The 21,852-nt window shown below is 46.6% G+C and overlaps 1 protein-coding gene across 1 annotated transcript in view; it reads left to right on the top strand.

The window, feature by feature from the left end:
- The window catches only part of LOC120987803 (chromaffin granule amine transporter-like), a 272,406-nt gene that overhangs the window by 13,490 nt on the left and 237,064 nt on the right, over positions 1 to 21,852 (top strand). The window contains exon 6 of the mRNA XM_040415910.1: positions 16,391 to 16,474. Coding sequence (XP_040271844.1) covers positions 16,391 to 16,474 — 84 coding nt within the window. The remainder of the gene's footprint in view (positions 1 to 16,390; positions 16,475 to 21,852) is intronic.

The raw sequence follows: 21,852 nt of genomic DNA on the forward strand, positions 1-21,852 counted from the left end.
TATGCCGCTCATCACTAGTGCTGAAGAGTGAAGATAGGTTTTCCTAACAGCAGCTGATTTAGAAAGCATTGCTAAAGGAAAACTTCAGAGCCAGTGGTAGAAAAATAAAAATTCACCTAATAAAGTATATTACAAAAAATAATTTCCCCTATACATTAGAAAAAAAGACAAAAAATAACAGTTACGTTTTCAGTATATGGTGTGACCCCCTAGTTCAGCAATAATTGCATAAAAATGTTTACAGTAATTGTTGATTAGTCCTTCACATTGGTTCGGAGGAATTTTAGCCCATTCCTCTGTAACAAACAGCTTCATCTCTGTTAGGGCTCATGTACACAAACTTGTGCCAGCCGGGCCCATATTGCAATTTGCAATCCCCAATGCACAGAACTGGCGGCACACGTTTATGTGCATGAGCCCTTATTTTGGTGGGTTTCCTTCAGGTCCTTCCACAACATTTCTATTGGATTAAGATCAGGACTTTGACTTGACCATTCCAAAACCTTACCTATATTCGTCTCTAAAGTGTTACTGCCATTTTTTTTTTTTTATCCTAATGTGTATGGACCGTGATAGTGAACATCTTTTTAACATACTTTATTGAGTAAAAATGGACATTTATATTAGAAAACTTGCAGTGAAATGTCCCTGTCTTCCTAGTACAGTACAGCGCAGTACTGACTGTGAAGACAGCTGGGCTCCTAACTGCTGCCCTCACTGTACAGTATACTACTGTACTATGTGTACCCTAAATATAAGTGTTCACACCCCTGCTATATCACACTGATCAGCGTGGCCAGTGTTGACAGTGAGTGATCTTGCCATATCCCTGATGCCCTGAATAACCGACAAGCCGCCAGGGGATACATGACAGCGGGCAGTAAGCACTCGCTATTGAGAATGCAGGGAGCCAGAGAGAAGCTGTTCTACAGTTATATACAGGGTGGCCCAAGAAAAAGTAGCCCGTGTCCAATATCTCCAAATCAAACTGCCTAATAGTAAATCTGTCTTAGTTGTCCATATCAACTAATCAAAGCTCAGATAAAAAAAAAATTCGAGCCCTTTAGGAACTGAAAGCTGAGCTCTGATTGTCTGCTATGGACAACTAAGACAGATTTACTAGTAGACAATTTGATTAGGAGGCAGGCTACTTTTTTGTGGGCCACCATGTACTAATAGCTGTCCCTATATACTGTAGTTTAATATAAATCTCCATCTTAAGTATATTATAAAAATGTTTCCTATCACTGTCCCTACACATAAGGAGAAAATAGAAATATACGGCAGTTCTTTTGTAGAACAACGGCAAGCCCTCTCTGCTGTTTTATCTTTTTTATAGTCTGTCCCTAATATGCTAGTTTAGCCTGGCAGGTTGAAAGCTGGATCGATTAAACAATCAATTAAAAAGCTGCACTCCAGCCACACTTACCGTAATTTTTCCCCCCAAAAGTGGGGGGAAAATGCCTCTGCATCTTATAGGGCGAATACTAATGAGCGCTTCCATGATGGAAGCGCTCATTAGTACCGGAGGACCAGGAAGCGGTGAAGACTCTGTACTCACCGATTCCTGGTCATCGGCTGTTGGCTGTGAAGGCTGTGCACAGTGTGAGGGCGCTCTGTGACCTCACGCTGTGCGCGCCAGTTCACAGCACAGCCGACAGCAGGAGGAAGAGATACACGATGTAGGTGAGGAGCGGCGACGTCCAGGAGAGGTAAGTGTTTTTTTTTATTTTATAAAAAATGAGATTGCTGGGGGCATAATGGGGGCTGAGAGGCATAATGGGGGCTGAGGCATAATGACTAATAATGGGGGCTGAGAGGCATAATAGGGGCTGGGAGGCATAATGGCTGATATGGGGGCTGATGAGAGGCATGGGGCTCTTATCAGAGCTCTGATTGGGGGTCATTTACATTGGGGTCTGAGCTGAGGTCTGATTGGGGGTCTGATTTGAGGTCTTATTGGGGTCTTATTAACATTGGGGGTCTGATTGGGGCTGTCAGCTGGGGTCTGATTAACATTGGGGGGTCTGATTGGCAGTCTGACCTGAGGTGTAATGAAAAATATTTTTTTCTTACTGTCCTCCTCTAAAACCTAGGTGCATCATATAGGCCAGAGCGTCTTATAGGGCGAAAAATACGGTAAGCCTTATCCACACGTCAGTGTTTTGGTCAATGATTTCTATCAGCGATTTTAAGCCAAAACCATGACAAAGAGAAACATTGCAGAGGCTACTGGCTCATAAAACATTTAGTAAGGTTGTCCAGCATTAGAATAAATGTATGAGCCTTTTTCTAGAAAAAGCTCAACTGCTCATGGGTAGAGTTGAACGGACACCTGGATGTTCGTGTTCGACAGGTTCGGCCGAACTTCAGAAAAAAGTTCGAGTTCGGGACCCTAACTTGACCCGAACTTGACCCCGAACCCGAACCCCATTGAAGTCAATATGGACCCGAACTTTTGAGCACTAAAATGGCTGTAAAAATTTCATGGAAAGGGCTAGAGGGCTGCAAATGGCATCAAAATGTGGTTAAGAGCATGGCAAGTGCTCTGCAAACAAATGTGGATAGGGAAATGACTAAATAACATAAAATACGTAAAAATTAAAAATAATAATCTTGATCTAGAAGCACGAGGTCCATATAAGTGGAAGGTTGAGAGGCAGTGGAGGTGGCGGTGTAGGTGGAAGCGACGGTGGAGGAGGTAACATTGGGAAATATAACCCTCCAGTCGTGCTAAACACACGTTCAGACAATACACTGGCTGCAGGGCAGGCCAGCACCTCCAAGGGGTAAAGGGCAACCTTAGGCCATGTGTCCAATTTGGAGACCCAGAAGTTGCAGGGGCTGACCCCTGTCAGTCAGTTCGTGTAGGCCTGTGCACACTTACTGCCCCACCATGTCGCACGTCCCCGTGATGTTCATGAGGACCAATTTGATATCTGATCTATCAACTTTCGATGTTCTTTTATGCGCCTACCATGGTGATCACGGTTGGCGGGGTATCAGGGTTCCACGCCAGAGAGGGAACGTGAGAAAGAGAGACCACATCCAAGGGAGGATTAATTTTTTCAAATTTAAAATTATAGAACGGAATTATGGGACAAATTATTAAAGCGTAAAAGTGGGACAACTTTTTAAAGTTTAAGCATTGAATGAAAGGATGTGGCGCGCATTAATTAATGAAGAATTTATTAAATTTTATTCCCTGTCAACTATGCAAAGCAGAGGTTTCTATCTGGCAAAATTTTAAAAATGTCACCTGACAATGTAATTGACGATTTTTTTAAATTTATATTCCTGTCACCCATGTAGAGGTGCCCCATGTTGATCACGGTTATCGGCGAATCAGGGTTCCACGCCGGAGAGGGAGCATGAGAAAAAGAGACCAAATTTAAGGGAGGTAAATTTATAAAACAAAATTTGGATCGAGCGGAAATATGGGAAAAGTTAATGAGGCGCAAATGTGGGACAAATTACAGAAGCCCAAATGTGGGCCAAAAGAGTAAAGCGGAAATTTGGGAACAGTTCTTGAGGCGCAAATGTGGGACAAATTACAGAAGCCCAAATGTTGGACAAAAGAGTAAAGCGGAAATTTGGGACAAAGTATTGAAGCGCAAATGTTGGCCAAAAGAGTAAAGCGGAAATGTGGGACAAATTATTGAAGCGCAAATGTAGTACAACTTGTTAAAGTTTAAGCATTGAATCGAAGTAGGTGGCACGCATCAATTAAAGAAGAATTTCTGAAATTTTATTCCCTGTCACCTATGCAGAGCAGGGGTTTATTCATGTCTAAAATTTTATAATGTCAACCCAAGAATGTAACAGAAAAATTACAGAAATGTATTAACCTGTCTACTTGGTAAAGCAGGGGTCTATGACAGAAAAAAATTGTTTATTGTCACCCGAAAATGTAAATTAAAAATTATTGAAATTTATTAAGCTGTCAACTAAGTAGAGGAGGGGTATATTACACCCAAAAATTTGTGATTTTCACCCGAAAATGTAACTGACAAATTTTTTATTTAAATTTTTTCCGGTCTACTAGGTATAGCAGTGGTACATCACACCCAAAAATTGTTGAATTTCAGCTGAAAATGTAACTGACGACTTTTTTTTTTTTTTTACCTGTCTACTCAGTATAGCAGTGGTACATCACACCCAAAAATTGTTGAATTTCAACTGAAAATGTCAATGACAATTTTTTTTTTTTTTTTTTAATCTGTCTACTGGGTATAGCAGTGGTACTATACACCCAAAAATTTGTGAATTTCACCAGAAAATGTAACTGACAAAGGGGTGAAATGAAATAAAATACAAACAAATAAAAACTTAAAAATGTAATTTATGAGGTGGAGTTCCATATGGAGTAGGAGTTTGAGGAGGCGGTGGACGTAGCGGTGTATGTGGAAGCGGCGGTGGAGGAGGACGAGGTAGCAAACACAGGTTTTTGGTTTTAATTTAATTTTTTAAAATTAGGGTACACTCTAAAAGAGTGTGAAATATCCAAAATACAAGAATGAGCAATTGCGCTGCAGTATAACAATGGCTGGTTAGTGCCGGTATACATGTCTATTCAGCAAAAGGTACGGACAAGTCCTGAGGGATCCATGCCTGGTTCATTTTAATGAACGTGAGCTTGTCCACATTGGCTGTGGACAGGCGGCTGCGCTTGTCTGTGATGACTCCCCCTGCCGTGCTAAACACACGTTCAGATAATACACTGGCTGCAGGGCAGGCCAGCACCTCCAAGGCGTAAAGGGCAAGCTCAGGCCATGTGCCCAATTTGGAGACCCAGAAGTTGAAGGGGGCAGACCCGTCATTCAGTACGTGTAGGCGTGTGCACACATACTGCTCCACCATGTTGGTGAAATGCTGCCTCCTGCTATGACATTCCATATCAGCTGGTGGTGCTGGTTGTTGTGGCGTGCTGACAAAGCTTTTCCACATTTCAGCCATGCTAACCCTGCCTTCAGAGGTGCTGGCGGTGCCCCAGCTGCATTGGCGACCTCTTCCTCCTCCTCTGCCTTTGCCTTGTGCTTCCACTGTGCCACCGCTGTCAGGTGGGAATGCTTCAAATACCTGAATATAACCCCTGTATTTAAAGGGTGTATCTCACATGCCCTGAACCAGACTAGGCCTCAATTAAATTTGTTTGCCCAAAATGGCTGTATTTCAAATACCTTAATAGAAGCCCTGTATTTAAAGGGTGTATCTCACACGCCCTGAACCAGACTAGGCCTCAATTAAAGATTTGTGCACCAAATGGCGGTATTTCAAATATCTGAATATAACCCAAATATATAAAGGGTGTATCTCACAATGACATATGCAGCAAAGGCTGCCAAATAAACTTTTTTTGCCCAAACGGGTGTTTGTTTAATAACTGAATATAGCAGCAGTATATAACTCTGGAATTTCAAACGTCTTGATGCTGCAAGGCCTGAAAAATTGTGTATTTTGCCCCAAAAAGGGTGTTTTATTAATAGAAGAATATAAGCCCTGTATATACAAGGTGTATCTCACACGCCCTGAACCAAACTAGGCCTCAATTAAAGACGCTTCTGCACTACACTACTTTCACCGTTTATTGCTCGGTCATGCAACTTACTGTCATGGTCTTACCTTCCTGCTGTTCTCCCTCGTTTGACATGTGCTGGCGGCCATCTTGGTTTCTGGGTTTCTTGTAGCCTTCCACCCCGCGGCTCCTCCTTCCCACTGGGAGGAGCTGGATGCCTAGCTCATATATATAGGAGGTCTGTGGCGTCAGTTCCTTGCTTGGTCCTCCTGTGTTCACATGCTTCTAAGACTGCTGCTGCTTCTGGTTCCTAATCCTGGCTTCGTCTGACTTCCCTGCTGGTTCCTGATCCTGGCTTCGTCTGACTACCCTGCTGGTTCCTGATCCTGGCTTCGTCTGACTACTCTCCGGTTTCCTGACCTCTGGCTACGCAAAGACTCTGCTTCGGTTTCACCATCCGTTTTGGACTTTTGCTTTATAGCTTGATTTGCAATAAAGCCTTCTTATTTATCTCTTGTTGTACGTCTGGTTCATGGTTCCGTGACATTAGGACCAAGCCATGAATTCTGACGGTACAGGGCCATCCTCGCTACCCACGCTGGTTGCCAGACTTGATCAGCAGGATCACCTGTTGGGTCGGTTCGCTGTGGCGTTGCAAACCCTGCTTGAACGCACGGCTCATTTCGCTCCTACTACCGCTCCGGTTGTTGCGCCAGAGTCTACCCCGACACCTGTTGTTGCGCCTGCGGTGTTTCGGGGTATGTCCGGTTCTGCCCCTCTTCCACAGCGCTTTGGGGGAGAGCCAACTCAGTGCCGAGGTTTCCTTAACCAGGTGGGCATTTATTTCGAGTTGCTGCCACATGCCTTTCCTACTGAGAGATCAAAGGTGGGCTTCTTGATCTCGCTGCTCGCAGACAAGGCCTTGGCCTGGGCCAGCCCTTTATGGGAGAACAACGATCCGGTGGTTGCCGAGTTTTCCGGTTTCATTGCTTCTCTTCGGAAGGTATTCGATGTGCCGGCTCGTGCTGCCTCTGCTGCGAAGCTCCTTATGTCCATCAGACAGGGTTCACGATCCGTAGCCGAATACGCCATTGAGTTTCGTACCCTGGCAGCAGAGGTGGGCTGGAATAATGAGGCTCTGGTCGCTGCTTTCTCTCATGGTCTCTCGGATGCCTTGAAGGATGAGGTTGCAGCTAAGGACCTACCAGTGGAGCTCGAGGCTCTTATTTCTTTCCTGATTTTGATTGACACCAGACTCAGGGAGAGACCTTCCTTTAAGGAGAGCCTGCGGAGGTCTTCTAACAGATTGGCGCCTACGTTTGCTATCCCACCCGTGCCTCCCTCTCCTCCCACGCCTCCTGGGGATGACTTGTCTGGGGGTGAACCCATGCAGCTAGGGTTTGCTCGCCTGTCCGAGGGGGAGAGGGCACTCCGGAGACGCGAGGGCCGATGCATGTACTGTGGTCTCGGTGGGCATTTTCGGTTGGCATGTCCGAACCGTCCGGGAAAACGCTCGTACCTGAGATCCTGTCGGGGGCAGATCTTGGGTGGAGTCTCCTCGTCCCCGGTTTCCCGTGTTGCCAAACCACTGATCACTGTTGTCCTCTCCTGGGTCGGGGGCTCGGTGACGACCCAGGCGTTGGTGGACTCTGGTGCTGGTGGTTTGTTCATTGATAGTATGTTCGCTGCCGCCAATTCCATCCCTCTGCAAGCTCGAGGTTCCCCACTGGCTCTTGAGGCGATAGACGGCAGACCCCTTCTGCCGCCACACGTGACTCATGAGACCCTCCCAGTGGGGATAGCCATTGGTGCCGTTCACAGAGAGTCGGTCTGCCTCCAGGTTATTTCGTCTCCACACTACTCGGTGGTCTTGGGGTACCCCTGGCTCCAGAAGCATAATCCGACTTTCGATTGGAGATCGGCCGAGATCCTCTCGTGGTCACCGCAGTGTGGGGCAAGTTGCATCCATGGGCCTGCCAAGTTGCTGTGTACTTCCTCGGACTCTCTGTTGCCTCCTGAATACGAGGAGTACCGGGATGTATTCGATAAGGTGCGTGCGGTTGCCCTACCTCCGCACCGCCCATACGATTGTGTCATAGAGTTACAATCTGGTGCCGTTCCTCCCCGTGGCAAGGTCTATCCACTGTCGGTAGCGGAGAATGAGGCCATGGAGGAGTACGTGAGGGAGGCGCTTTCACGCGGACACATTCGCAAATCCTCGTCCCCGGCAGGGGCTGGATTTTTCTTTGTGAAAAAGAAGGGCGGTGAGTTGAGGCCTTGCATCGATTACAGGGGTCTCAATCGCATCACGATCAAGAACGCTTACCCGATACCCTTGATTTCCGAGCTGTTCGATCGCCTTAAAGGGGCCACGGTCTTTACCAAACTCGACCTGAGGGCGGCATATAACCTGGTAAGGATCAAGGCGGGGGATGAGTGGAAGACCGCGTTTAACACCAGGACCGGTCATTATGAATCCTTGGTTATGCCCTTTGGGTTGTGCAATGCGCCCGCAGTCTTTCAGGAATTCATCAACGATGTTTTCCGTGACCTGTTGCAGCAGTGTGTGGTGGTCTATTTGGATGACATATTGGTATATTCTGAATCCATGGAGGCCCACATTCTGGATGTCAGACGAGTGTTGCAACGGTTACGAGAGAACAAGCTGTTCGGTAAGCTTGAGAAATGCGAATTTCACCGATCCCAGGTAACCTTCTTAGGGTACATCATTTCCGCTGAGGGGTTCTCCATGGATCCTGAGAAGGTTTCGGCTGTCTTACAGTGGCCCCAGCCCAGTGGTCTTCGTTCCCTGCAGCGCTTTTTGGGCTTCGCCAATTATTATCGGAAGTTCATCAGGGACTTTTCCATGCTGGCCAAGCCTCTCACGGATCTGACCAGGAAGGGCAGTAATTCCCAGGTCTGGCCGCTCGAGGCCATCCGAGCTTTTGAGACCCTAAAATCCGCCTTTGTGTCAGCTCCCATTCTGTCGCATCCCAACCCTGGGTTGCCCTTTGTCCTCGAGGTGGACGCGTCTGAGACGGGAGTAGGCGCCCTTCTGTCTCAGCGTAGAACACCAGAGGGTCCTCTGCTTCCTTGTGGGTTTTACTCCCGGAAACTGTCTCCCGCGGAGTGCAACTATCAGATTGGTGACAGGGAGTTATTGGCCATCGTGCAGGCCCTTAAAGAATGGAGGCACTTGCTCGAGGGTTCGGTGGTTCCGGTTCTCATCCTGACGGACCACAAGAATCTGACCTACCTTTCTGAGGCCAAGAGATTGACACCACGTCAGGCCAGATGGGCTCTGTTCTTGTCACGTTTTAATTACGTGGTCTCCTACCTACCCGGTTCCAAGAACATCAGGGCGGATGCCTTATCACGGCAGTACTCCGAGCTGTCCAGGGAGGAGTCGATTCCGACCTCGGTCATACCTCCGAATCAGATCTTGGCCGCCATTCGCACCAGCCTGACCTCTCCTCTGGGTGAGCAGATTTTGGCGGCTCAATCTGGTGCTCCCTCTGGGAGACCCAACGGCAGATGTTTTGTGCCTGAGGAGTTGCGCACTCGGTTGTTGCGAACCTACCATAACTCCAAGACCGCGGGGCATCCTGGAAAGAATCAGCTGTCCTGGGCTGTTTCACGTCTGTTCTGGTGGCCTTCCCTACGTTCCGACATCGCCGCATATGTAGCGGCATGCTCCGTTTGTGCCCAGAGTAAGTCCCCTCGGCACCTTCCGTTGGGGCTTCTGCAACCCATAGCTACCGGGGAGCGCCCATGGTCACACCTGGGGATGGATTTCATTGTGGACCTCCCTGCATCCCGAGGCCATACGGTCATTCTCATGATTGTGGATCGGTTTTCCAAAATGTGCCACTGTGTTCCTCTCAAGAAGTTACCCTCTGCACAAGAGTTGGCCACGATTTTTGCCAGGGAGGTCTTCCGGTTGCACGGTTTGCCCAAGGAGATTGTGTCGGATCGGGGGAGTCAGTTTGTGTCCAGGTTCTGGCGCGCCTTTTGCTCCCAGTTGGGGATTCATCTCTCCTTCTCCTCGGCCTACCACCCTCAGTCCAATGGGGCCGCAGAACGATCCAATCAGGCCTTGGAGCAATTCCTTCGTTGCTATGTCTCCGATCACCAAGACAATTGGGTTGACCTCCTGCCTTGGGCTGAGTTTGCCAGGAACACGGCGGTGAACTCTTCCTCTGGGACGTCTCCCTTCTTGGCCAATTATGGGTTCCAACCTGCCGTCTTACCGGAGGTATTCTCTCCCCAGGATATTCCTGCTGTGGAGGATCACCTTTCCGTCCTACGTGCTTCTTGGGTACAGATCCAGAAGTCCCTTGAGGTTTCTGCGCAGCGCCAGAAACTCCAGGCTGATCACAGACGAGCGCCTGCTCCTTCCTACCAGGTCGGAGACCGTGTATGGTTGTCCACCCGCAACCTCAACCTTCGAGTGTCCACTCCCAAGCTGGCTCCTCGCTTTGTTGGTCCCTTCCGAGTGCTTCGCAGGGTAAACCCGGTAGCCTATGCCCTTGCGCTTCCTCCTGGCATGCGGATCTCCAACGTGTTTCATGTCTCCCTGTTGAAGCCACTGGTGTGTAATCGTTTCACTTCCTCGGTTCCTCGGCCTCGTCCGGTCCAAGTGGGCAATCGTGAGGAGTATGAGGTGAGCAATATCCTGGACTCACGCCTGGTCCGCGGTCGGGTGCAGATTTTGGTCCATTGGCGTGGTTATGGTCCAGAGGAGCGTTCCTGGGTTCCCTCCGCAGATGTCCATGCTCCTGCCTTGCTCCGAGCCTTCCACGCACGCTTCCCTCAGAAACCGTTTTTTGCTCCGCGGAGGAGGGGCCCTTGAGGGGGAGGTACTGTCATGGTCTTACCTTCCTGCTGTTCTCCCTCGTTTGACATGTGCTGGCGGCCATCTTGGTTTCTGGGTTTCTTGTAGCCTTCCACCCCGCGGCTCCTCCTTCCCACTGGGAGGAGCTGGATGCCTAGCTCATATATATAGGAGGTCTGTGGCGTCAGTTCCTTGCTTGGTCCTCCTGTGTTCACATGCTTCTAAGACTGCTGCTGCTTCTGGTTCCTAATCCTGGCTTCGTCTGACTTCCCTGCTGGTTCCTGATCCTGGCTTCGTCTGACTACCCTGCTGGTTCCTGATCCTGGCTTCGTCTGACTACTCTCCAGTTTCCTGACCTCTGGCTACGCAAAGACTCTGCTTCGGTTTCACCATCCGTTTTGGACTTTTGCTTTATAGCTTGATTTGCAATAAAGCCTTCTTATTTATCTCTTGTTGTACGTCTGGTTCATGGTTCCGTGACACTTACCACCCAAATGAATTTTACCTCCTTTTCTTCTCACTAATAGAGATTTCATTTGGTGGTATTTCATTGCTGCTGACATTTTAACTTTTTTTTTGTTAGTAATCGAAATTTAACGATTTTTTTGCAAAAAAATGAAATTTTTTCATTTTCAGTTGTAAAATTTTGCAAAAAAAACGAATCCATATATAAATTTTTCTCTAAATTTATTGTTCTACATGTCTTTGATAAAAAAAAAATGTTTGGGTAAAAAAAAAATGGTTTGGGTAAAAGTTATAGCGTTTACAAACTACGGTACAAAAATGTGAATTTCCGCTTTTTGAAGCAGCTCTGACTTTCTGAGCACCTGTCATGTTTCCTGAGGTTCTACAATGGCCAGACAGTACAAACACCCCACAAGTGACCCCATTTTGGAAAGAAGACACCCTAAGGTCTTCCGTGAGGGGCATGGCGAGTTCCTAGAATTTTTTATTTTTTGTCACAAGTTAGCGGAAAATTATGATTTTTTTTTTCTTACAAAGTCTCATATTCCACTAACTTGTGATAAAAAATAAAAACTTCCATGAACTCACTATGCCCATCACGAAATACCTTGGGGTGTCTTCTTTCCAAAATGGGGTCACTTGTGGGGTAGTTATACTGCCCTGGCATTTTAGGGGCCCGATTGCGTGAGAAGTGGTTTGAAATCAAAATCTGTAAAAAGTTGGCCTGTGAAATCCGAAAGGTGCTCTTTGGAATGTGGGCCCCTTTGCCCACCTAGGCTGCAAGAAAGTGTCACACATCTGGTATCACCGTACTCAGGAGAAGTTGGGCAATGTGTTTTGGGGTGTCTTTTTACATATACTCATGCTGGGTGAGAGAAATATCTTGGCAAAAGACAACTTTTCCCATTTTTTTATACAAAGTTGGCATTTAACCGAGATATTTATCTCACCCAGCATGGGTATATGTAAAATGACACCCCAAGAGCACCTTTCGGATTTCACCGGCCATTTTTTACAGATTTTGAGTTCAAACTACTTCTCACGCATTCGGCCCCTAAAATGCCAGGGCAGTATAACTACCCCACAAGTGACCCCATTTTGGAAAGAAGACACCCCAAGGTATTTCGTGATGGGCATAGTGAGTTCATGGAAGTTTTTATTTTTTGTCACAAGTTAGTGGAATATGAGACTTTGTAAGAAAAAAAAAAATAAATCATCATTTTCCGCTAACTTGTGACAAAAAATATAAAATTCTAGGAACTCGCCATGCCCCTCACGGAATACCTTGGGGTGTCTTCTTTCCAAAATGGGGTCACTTGTGGGGTATTTATACTGCCCTGGCATTCTAGGGGCCCTAATGTGTGGTAAGTAGTTTGAAATCAAAATGTGTAAAAAATGACCTGTGAAATCCTAAAGGTGCTCTTTGGAATGTGGGCCCCTTTGCCCACCTAGGCTGCAAAAAAGTGTCACACATGTGGTATCGCCGTACTCAGGAGAAGTTGGGCAATGTGTTTTGGGGTGTCTTTTTACATATACTCATGCTGGGTGAGAGAAATATCTCGGCAAAAGACAACTTTTCCCATTTTTTATACAAAGTTGGCACTTGACCAAGAAATTTATCTCACCCAGCATGGGTATATGTAAAATGACACCCCAAAACACATTTCCCAACTTCTTCTGAGTACGGCGATACCAGATGTGTGACACTTTTTTGCAGCCTAGATGCGCAAAGGGGCCCACATTCCTTTTATGAGGGCATTTTTAGACATTTGGATCCCAGACTTCTTCTCACGCTTTAAGGCCCCTAAAAATCCAGGGCAGTATAAATACCCCACATGTGACCCCATTTTGGAAAGAAGACACCCCAAGGTATTCAATGAGGGGCATGGCGAGTTCATAGAATTTTTTTTTTTTTTTGGCACAAGTTAGCGGAAATTGATTATTATTATTTTTTTCTCACAAAGTCTCCCTTTCCGCTAACTTGGGACAAAAAATTCAATCTTTCATGGACTCAATATGCCCCTCACGGAATACCTTGGGGTGTCTTCTTTCCGAAATGGGGTCACATGTGGGGTATTTATACTGCCCTGGCATTTTAGGGGCCCTAAAGCGTGAGAAGAAGTCTGGAATATAAATGTCTAAAAAATTTTACGCATTTGGATTCCGTGAGGGGTATGGTGAGTTCATGTGAGATTTTATTTTTTGACACAAGTTAGTGGAATATGAGACTTTGTAAGAAAAAAAAAATATTTCCGCTAACTTGGGCCAAAAAAATGTCTGAATGGAGCCTTACAGGGGGGTGATCAATGACAGGGGGGTGATCAATGACAGGGGGTGATCAGGGAGTCTATATGGGGTGATCACCCCCCTGTCATTGATCACCCCCCTGTAAGGCTCCATTCAGACGTCCGTATGTGTTTTGCGGATCCGATCCATGTATCCGTAAAAAACATACGGACGTCTGAATGGAGCCTTACAGGGGGGTGATCAATGACAGGGGGGTGATCAATGACAGGGGGGTGATCAGGGAGTCTATATGGGGTGATCACCCCCCTGTCATTGATCACCCCCTATAAGGCTCCATTCAGATGTCCGTATGTGCTTTGCGGATCCGATCCATGTATCCGTGGATCCGTAAAAAACATACGGACGTCTGAATGGAGCCTTACAGGGGGGTGAACAATGACTGGGGGGTGATCAATGACAGGGGGGTGATCAGGGAGTCTATATGGGGTGATCACCCCCCTGTCATTGATCACCCCCCTATAAGGCTCCATTCAGATGTCCGTATGTGTTTTGCGGATCCGATCCATGTATCAGTGGATCCGTAAAAAAACATACGGACGTCTGAATGGAGCCTTACAAGGGGGTGATCAATGACAGGGGGGTGATCAATGACAGGGGGGTGATCAGGGAGTCTATATGGGGTGATCAGGGGTGATCAGGGGTTAATAAGGGGTTAATAAGTGACGGGGGGGTGTAGTGTAGTGGTGTTTGGTGCGACTACACAGGGGACCACCAGAGGACCAGGTAGCAAGTATATTAGATGCTGTTATCAAAACAGCGTCTAATATACCTGTAAGGGGTTAAAAAAATCGCATCTCCAGCCTGCCAGCGAACGATCGCCGTCCACTCGCTTACCTTCCGATCCTGTGAACGCGCGCGCCTGTGTGCGCGCGTTCACAGGAAATCTCGCGTCTCGCGAGATGACGCATATATGCGTGACTGTGCGCAGGGCTGCCGCATCCGGAACGCGATCCTGCGTTAGGCGGTCCGGAGGTGGTTAAAGGGTGTATCTCACACACCCTGAACCAGACTAGGCCTTAATTAAAGATTTGTGCACCAAATGGCGGTATTTCAAATATCTGAATATAACCCAAATACATAAAGGGTGTATCTCACAATGACATATGCAGCAAAGGCTGCCAAATAAACTTTTTTTGCCCAAACGGGTGTTTGTTTAATAACTGAATATGGCAGCAGTATATAACCCTGGAATTTCAAACGTCTTGATGCTGCAAGGCCTTAAAAATTGTGTATTTTGCCCCAAAAAGGGTGTTTTATTAATAGAAGAATATAAGCCCTGTATATACAAGGTGTATCTCACACGCCCTGAACCAAACTATGCCTCAATTAAAGACTTGTGCACCAAATGGCAGTATTTCAAATACCTGAATAGAACCCCTGTATTTAAAGGGTGTATCTCACACGCCCTGAACCAGACTAGGCCTCAATTAAATTTGTTTGCCCAAAATGGCTGTATTTCAAATACCTGAATAGAAGCCCTGTATTTAAAGGGTGTATCTCACACACCCTGAACCAGACTAGGCCTTAATTAAAGATTTGTGCACCAAATGGAGGTATTTCTAATATCTGAATATAACCCAAACATATAAAAGAATCAAACCCCTGTATTTAAATGGTGTATCTCACTCGCCTTGAACCAGACTAGGCCTTCTTTTAATTTTGTTTGCCCAAAATGGCTGTATTTTTAAATACCTGAATAGAACCCCTGTATATACAGGGTGTATCTCACACGCCCTGATCCACACTAGGCGGCAATAAAATTTGTTGGCCCAAAATGGCTGTATTTCAAATACCTGAATAGAACCCCTGTATTTAAAGGGTATATCTCACACGCCCTGATCCACACTAGGACGCTATCAAAGAATTGTGCCCAAAATGGCTTTATTTCAAATAACTGAATATAAAGACAGTATGTAAAGGCAGTATCTCACAATGACATCTGCAGCAAAGGCTGCCAACTAATTTTCTTTTGCCCAAATGGGTGTTTGTTTAATAACTGAATTTGACAGCAGTATATAACCCCGGAATTTCACACGTGCTGATGCTGCAAGGCCAGAAAAATAGTGGAATCTGGCAAAAAGTGTGTTTTAAAAAATCAAGAAAATTATGGCTGCATTTCTAGCTTAAATTGTACACTGACTAATCCAGATGTTGTATATTACCAAAAAAGTGTTTTTTTGGTAACAGAATATGAAAGCTATATATATTAAACTTGAATTTAACACTTGCAGATCAGGAAAATAGTGTTTTTTGGGCAAAAAAGTGTGGTTTTTTAAAAACCCAGAAAATGATGGCTGTATTTCTAGCTTAAATTGCACACTGACTAATCCAGATGTTGTATATTGCCAAAAAAGTGTTTTTTGGTAACAGAATATGAAATCTGTATATATTAAACTTGAATTTAACACTTGCAGAACTGGTAAATAGTGTTTTTTGGCAAAAAAAAGTGTGTTTTTAAAAACCCAGAAAATGTTGCATTTCTAGCTTAAATTGCACATTGACTAAGCCTGCAAATGCACCAGATGTTGTAAATTGCCCAAAAAATTTTGATTTTCAATGTCCCAAAAGCTCAGATGCAGTGCTCGTGCACTGAGCTTGCATAAAATGGCTGCCGCCCACCTAACTGACTTATAAAAGTTTTTTTTTTCGGTCACTGGGCTCAGGGCAGGATAAAAAAATTTGCCCTGCACCCACACAACACAATATATGTAGATCGCTGAGTTAGATTCACGTTTTGAGCAAAGATTTTCTCCTATTCTCTCTCTGAAATCACCAGCAGCATCTTCTCCCTACACTAAGCACAGCAGAGTGATGTGCAGCGCTACGTGAGTCCAGCTTATATAGAGCCTGGGTCACATGCTACACTGGCCAATCACAGCCATGCCATTAGTAGGCATGGCTGTGATGGCTTCTAAGGTCACAGAGTTAAACGCTTGTTGATTGGCTGCTCTGCAGCCTTTCAAAAAGTGCAGAGAAATCACCAAACCCCGAACCCGAACTTTTACTGAAATGTTCGGGTCCGGAGTCCAAAAATCCTAAAGTTCGGTACGAACTCGAACTTTACAGTTTGGGTTCGCTCAACCCTACTCATGGGTATTGCAAAAGCATCATTCATTTCAAATTGATGGAGATGAGCTGCAAAACCAGAAAAAGCCTATGGAAAGAACTGAACATATAACTTTACAGATCACACCACTGCACGTCACCCCCTTCTCATCTACCAGTCATGAACATTGGTAAACTGTTGTTTCCTCTTCTGTCTTTTCCAGTTTTTGCCTTTGCTGACTCATATTGGCTGATGTTCTTTGCAAGATCCCTGCAAGGAGTTGGATCCTCATTATCTTCTGTTGCAGGTAAAAGTCTTGTCCTTATTGGCTATTAATAACCTATATTCTAGTGTCTATCTTTTATAATGTGCTCCTCAATGTTTTCTTTTACAGTATTGTCCCTCAAGTCTCCATTACTTGTATCAAAATGGTTCCAGGAGTAGAATATTGATGACCTATCCTAAAGAGAAGTCATTGCAGAGAGCCTATGAGGAGTCAGTGTAGAGGATGGGAGAGGAAGCTGCTCGGATGAGATGATGTGTTATGGTGTACTCTCTCAGGCTGTTGCTCACTGGGGATCAGTGCAGTGAAAAGATGATATAAGAGATCAGGACAGAAGTAGAAGAATAAAAGTCTCTTCTTACTTAGTGCAAAATAGGATTAGTAGATCCAGCCGTAATTGTGTACAGTGCAATTTCTCTCCACAGATGATCGTAGCTGGCAAAGAAGCTGATATTGGCTCCTCTAGCATACTATCTTGCTGATATCTCTCTCCTGAATATATGGATAACAGCTGTAAGCTGGCACTTGTGAAAATAAGTGTCCACTGTGTAATATTGGCTTTTGAGTTAGTCTTGCCTGGATGTAATCTAGGTGATGGGTGTCTGAGCTATAGTCACTCATTTGCAGCAGGGTCTGTGAAGCTGTGGCTTGCTGGTCACTTTGTTGACTGTAATCACTGTAGCTTTTCAGGTATCTGTATCTTTGGTATTCTTGCAGTCTCTCTGGAGTAGTGGTCTCACAGAACAGTTTGAAGAACTGTTTCCTAAGACCCTAGGAGTAGGAACTTAAGCACGTCCTTCAACACTCCTTACTAGTCTAGCTAAGACTCCCCCCCCCTTGTCAGGAAGTAGCCCACTTCTACCAAGAGGAGAGAAATGGAAGTCCTATTCCTAATGCCAACCGCTGCCAGCCATCCCTTTCTGCTGGTGTACAGTGTAAACAGGAACATGATAAAAACATTGCATAGGAAACCAAAAACACTGCAAATACTCTGAGGTTTGAGGTACTGCTCTGAACCCGGGCAACCCCTTTAAATCAGACTATGCTGCACATTGGCCATGGTCCAATGAACATGATGTCACTGGCCTAGGAACAGGCCACAGATAACATCGTAGCAGTAGTCTTATCTAGAGATGTCCCGAACTATTCGCTGGCGAATAGTTCCCGGCGAACATAGCTTGTTCGCGTTCGCCGCTGTGGGAGAACATATGCGATGTTCGGTCCGCCCCTATTCGTCATCATTGTGTAAACTTTGACCCTGTACCTCAAAGTCAGCAGACACATTCCAGCCAATCAGCATCATACCCTCCCTCCCAGACCCTCCCACCTCCTGGACAGCATCCATTTTAGATTAATTCGGAAGCTGCAGTGTCACAAATTTGACTAAGTTGTAATCGCAATGCAATTAATACAGGTTATATTAATCGCATTGCGATTTCAACTTAGATCTGAGTTCCTAATGACCCTGTACCTCACAGTCAGCAGACACATTTCAGCCAATCAGCAGCAGACCCTCCCTCCCAGACCCTCCCTCCTCCTGGACAGCATCCATTTTAGATTCATTCTGAAGCTGCAGTTTTAGTGAGAGGAGGGACAGTGTAGCTGCTGATTTAATAGGGAAATCGATAGCTAGGCCAGTGTATTCAGTGTCCACTACAGTCTGCTGTGTAATCTAATTGCAGTTGCCTGCGTGTGTGTCAGGCTCACAGCGTATACTGTGCCCACTTGCCCAGTGCCACCACTCATATCTGGTGTCACAGTAGCTTGCATTTAAAAATAAAAAAAACTTTTTTGACTGTAATATAATAGCAGTCAGTTGCCTGCACGCGTGTGCGTTTCAGGGCCTGCCAGGGCACAATGTCACACCAGTGTAACTCATATCTGGTGTAACAGTAGTGTACATAAAAAAAAAATATAGAAATTTGACTGTGAAATAATAGCAGTCAGTTTCCTTCACGCGTGTGCGTTTCAGGCAGGGGGAGGTCGTTGCAAGGAGCTAGTGGCACAGTCAGACAGCATGCATCGGCACCCGGGGTCAGCCAGACAGCACGCCAATCAACGCATGCTGTTGCCACCACCAGAATGCCGTCATTGCAGAGCTCAGCAGTGTGGCATTTTTTTTGTGTGTCTGCCTCTGACAACAGCGATGCCATTTGCAACCTGTGCCAAAAGAAACTGAGTCGTGGGAAGTCCAACACCCACCTAGGTACAACTGCTTTGCGAAGGCACATGATCTCAAATAACAAAGGCCTATGGGATCAACACATGAGTACAAGCAGCACACAAACTCAAAGCCGCCATCCTCCTCCTGGTCCAGCATCTTCAGCCACGTCAACCACTGCTGTCCTCCTTGCCCCCTCTCAACCATTCGCCACTCCATCTCTAGCCTTGAGCAGTTCCTGCTCATCTGCCCACAGTCAGTTGTCTGTCAAGGACATGTTTGAGCATAAGAAGCCAATGTCACAAAGTTACCCCCTTGCCTGGTGCCTGACCGCTGGCTTGTCTGAACTCTTAGCCCGCCAGCTTTTACCATTGGGACACCGCAGTGGAAGGTACCCGGCCGAAATTTCTTTGCACAAAAGGCAATCCCCAACCTGTACTCGATTGTGCAAAAGGAAGTAATGGCATGTCTGGCACACAGTGTTGGGGCAAGGGTCCATCTGACCACTGATACCTGGTCTGCAAAGCACGGTCAGGGCAGGTGTATCACCTACACTGCGCATTGGGTGAACCTGCTGACGGCTGCCAAGCATGGAATGCGTGGCTCTGCAGAGGAGTTGGTGACACCGCCACGACTTGCAGGCAGGCCTGCTGCCACCTACTCTACTCCTCCTACTCCATCCTCTTCCATAACCTCCTCGACTGAGTCCTCTTCTGCTGCTGCGTCTTGCGCCAGATCAACGGCACCCCCACCCCCAGCTCCCCAGGGGCTATTCCACATCCCGGATACGGCAGTGTCACGCCGTCTTGGGGTTGACTTGCCTGAAAGCAGAGAGTCACACCGGACCAGCACTCCTGTCTGCCCTGAACACACAGGTGGATCAGTGGCTGACTCCGCACCAACTGGAGATCGGAAAAGTGGTGTGTGACAACGGAAGCAATTTGTTGGCGGCATTGAATTTGGGCAAGTTGACACATGTGCCGTGCATGGCACATGTGTGTAATCTGATCGTACAACGCTTTGTGCATAAGTACCCAGACTTACAGGACGTCCTGAAGCAGGCCAGGAAGGTGTGTGGCCATTTCAGGCATTCCTACACGGCCATCGCGCACTTTTTAGATATCCAGCGGCGAAACAACATGCCAGTGAGGCGCTTGATTTGCGACAGCCCGACACGTTGGAATTCAACACTCCTAATGTTCGACCGCCTGCTCCAACAAGAAAAAGCCGTCAATGAGTATTTGTATGACCGGGGTGCTAGGACAGCCTCTGCGGAGCTGGGAATTTTTTTGCCACGTTACTGGACGCTCATGCACAATGCCTTTAGGCTCATGCGTCTTTTTGAGGAGGTGACAAACCTAGCCAGTCGCACCGAAGGAACCATCAGCGACATCATAACATTTGTTTTCTTCCTGGAGCGTGCCCTGCAGAGAGTGCTGGATCAGGCCGTAGATGAGCGTGAAGAGGAAGAGGAAGAGTTGTGGTCACCATCACCACCAGAAACAGACTTATCAGCATCGCTTGCTGGACCTGCGGCAACGCTGGAAGAGGATGTGAGGAAGAGGAGTCAGGGGAGGAATGTGGCTTGGAGGAGGAGGAAGACCAACCACAACAGGCATCCCAGGGTGCTCGTTGTCACCTATCTGGTACCCGTGGTATTGTACGTGGCTGGGGGGAAGAACATACCTTCAGTGAGATCACTGCGGACGAGGAACGGGACATGAGTAGCTCGGCATCCAACCTTGTGCAAATGGGGTCTTTCATGCTGTCGTGCCTGTTGAGGGTCCCTCGTATAAAAAGGCTGAAGGAGAACGACCTGTACTGGGTGGCCACGCTACTAGACCCCCGGTATAAGCAGAAAGTGCCTGAAATGTTACCGAATTACCGCAAGTCGGAAAGGATGCAGCAGTTCCAAAATAAATTTAAAAGTATGCTTTACACAGCGTATAAGGGTGATGTCACAGCACAATGGGAATCTAACAGGGGAAGAGGTGAAAGTAATCCTCCTCCTCCCACGACCACGCCGGCAAGGACAGGGCGCTTTACAGACGTGTTGTTGATGGAGGACATGCAGAGCTTTTTAAATCCTACGCATTGCCACAGCCCTTCGGGGTCCACCCTCAGAGAACGACTCGACCAACAGGTAGCAGACTACCTCGCCTTAACTGCAGATATCGACACTCTGAGGAGCGATGAATCCCTTGACTACTGGGTGTGCAGGCTTGACCTGTGGCCTGAGCTATCCCAATTTGCGATAGAAATTCTGGCCTGCCCCGCTTCAAATGTCCTGTCAGAAAGGACCTTCAGTGCAGCAGAAGGTATTGTCACTGAGAAGAGAAGTCGCCTAGGTCAAAAAAGTCTAGATTACCTCACCTTTATTAAGATGAATGAGGGATTGATCCCGAAGGGACTGACAGTGGGGGATGCATTCCACTAAAAAAGGCCTGATGAGATGAGCTGCCTTGGGCTAAAAATGGTCCACACGCTGCTGTATTTTATCTCTGAATGCCAGATGACTTGCGTGGCTCATCCGCCACCAACTAGGGTTCAAGCCGCAATGTTTTAGGGCACTTTCTGCCTGGGAAACAAACATCAATTTTTAGGGTCGCTGCTACAGCAGCGGCTGCAACAATACCTAATTTTTCAGGCATGTGTACATGCCTAATTTTTTTGGCCTCTGGTGCTGCACTGTGGCTTCAAAAACCAAACAAAAAAAAGGCACATACATGTGTCAATTCCCCTTCGTGATTGTTACCTTATTGTGGCGAAGGGGCTTGCGTATCACAATGAAGCGACCACCTCTATGAACGTGTTGGCAATGGCAATGTAGGCACACCCCAGATGATAAGGTCATTGCTTCATTGTGAACAGACCAAAAGCGATCGGCTGGATAATTTTGCATAGAAAAAACATAAATTTTCTTTGTGATCATCTAAGGTGATCATTAAAGCCTACTAGGCCAACAATGGGCCCACACTGCAGAATCATTGTTTTCTGGGTCACTTAACTGTCACTGAACTACCTCAGCACGACCATAGGCTTTGAAAAACCGCCATCGCCTGCAATCTCCCAACGTGCGCACGAGTACAGTCATAACTACACCAAGATTGACGCATAGAGGTATAAAATTTATGTCATGAGTGTGTCAACTATTGACAACTCTTTGCGGTTGTCTAAAATCTATTCCATGCACGTCCCCTGATAGGGGACGTAACAGGGATTAAACTGATAGGAATAGTAC

Source organism: Bufo bufo, chromosome 1, assembly GCF_905171765.1.
Source record: "Bufo bufo chromosome 1, aBufBuf1.1, whole genome shotgun sequence".
NCBI classification, from domain to species: domain Eukaryota; kingdom Metazoa; phylum Chordata; class Amphibia; order Anura; family Bufonidae; genus Bufo; species Bufo bufo.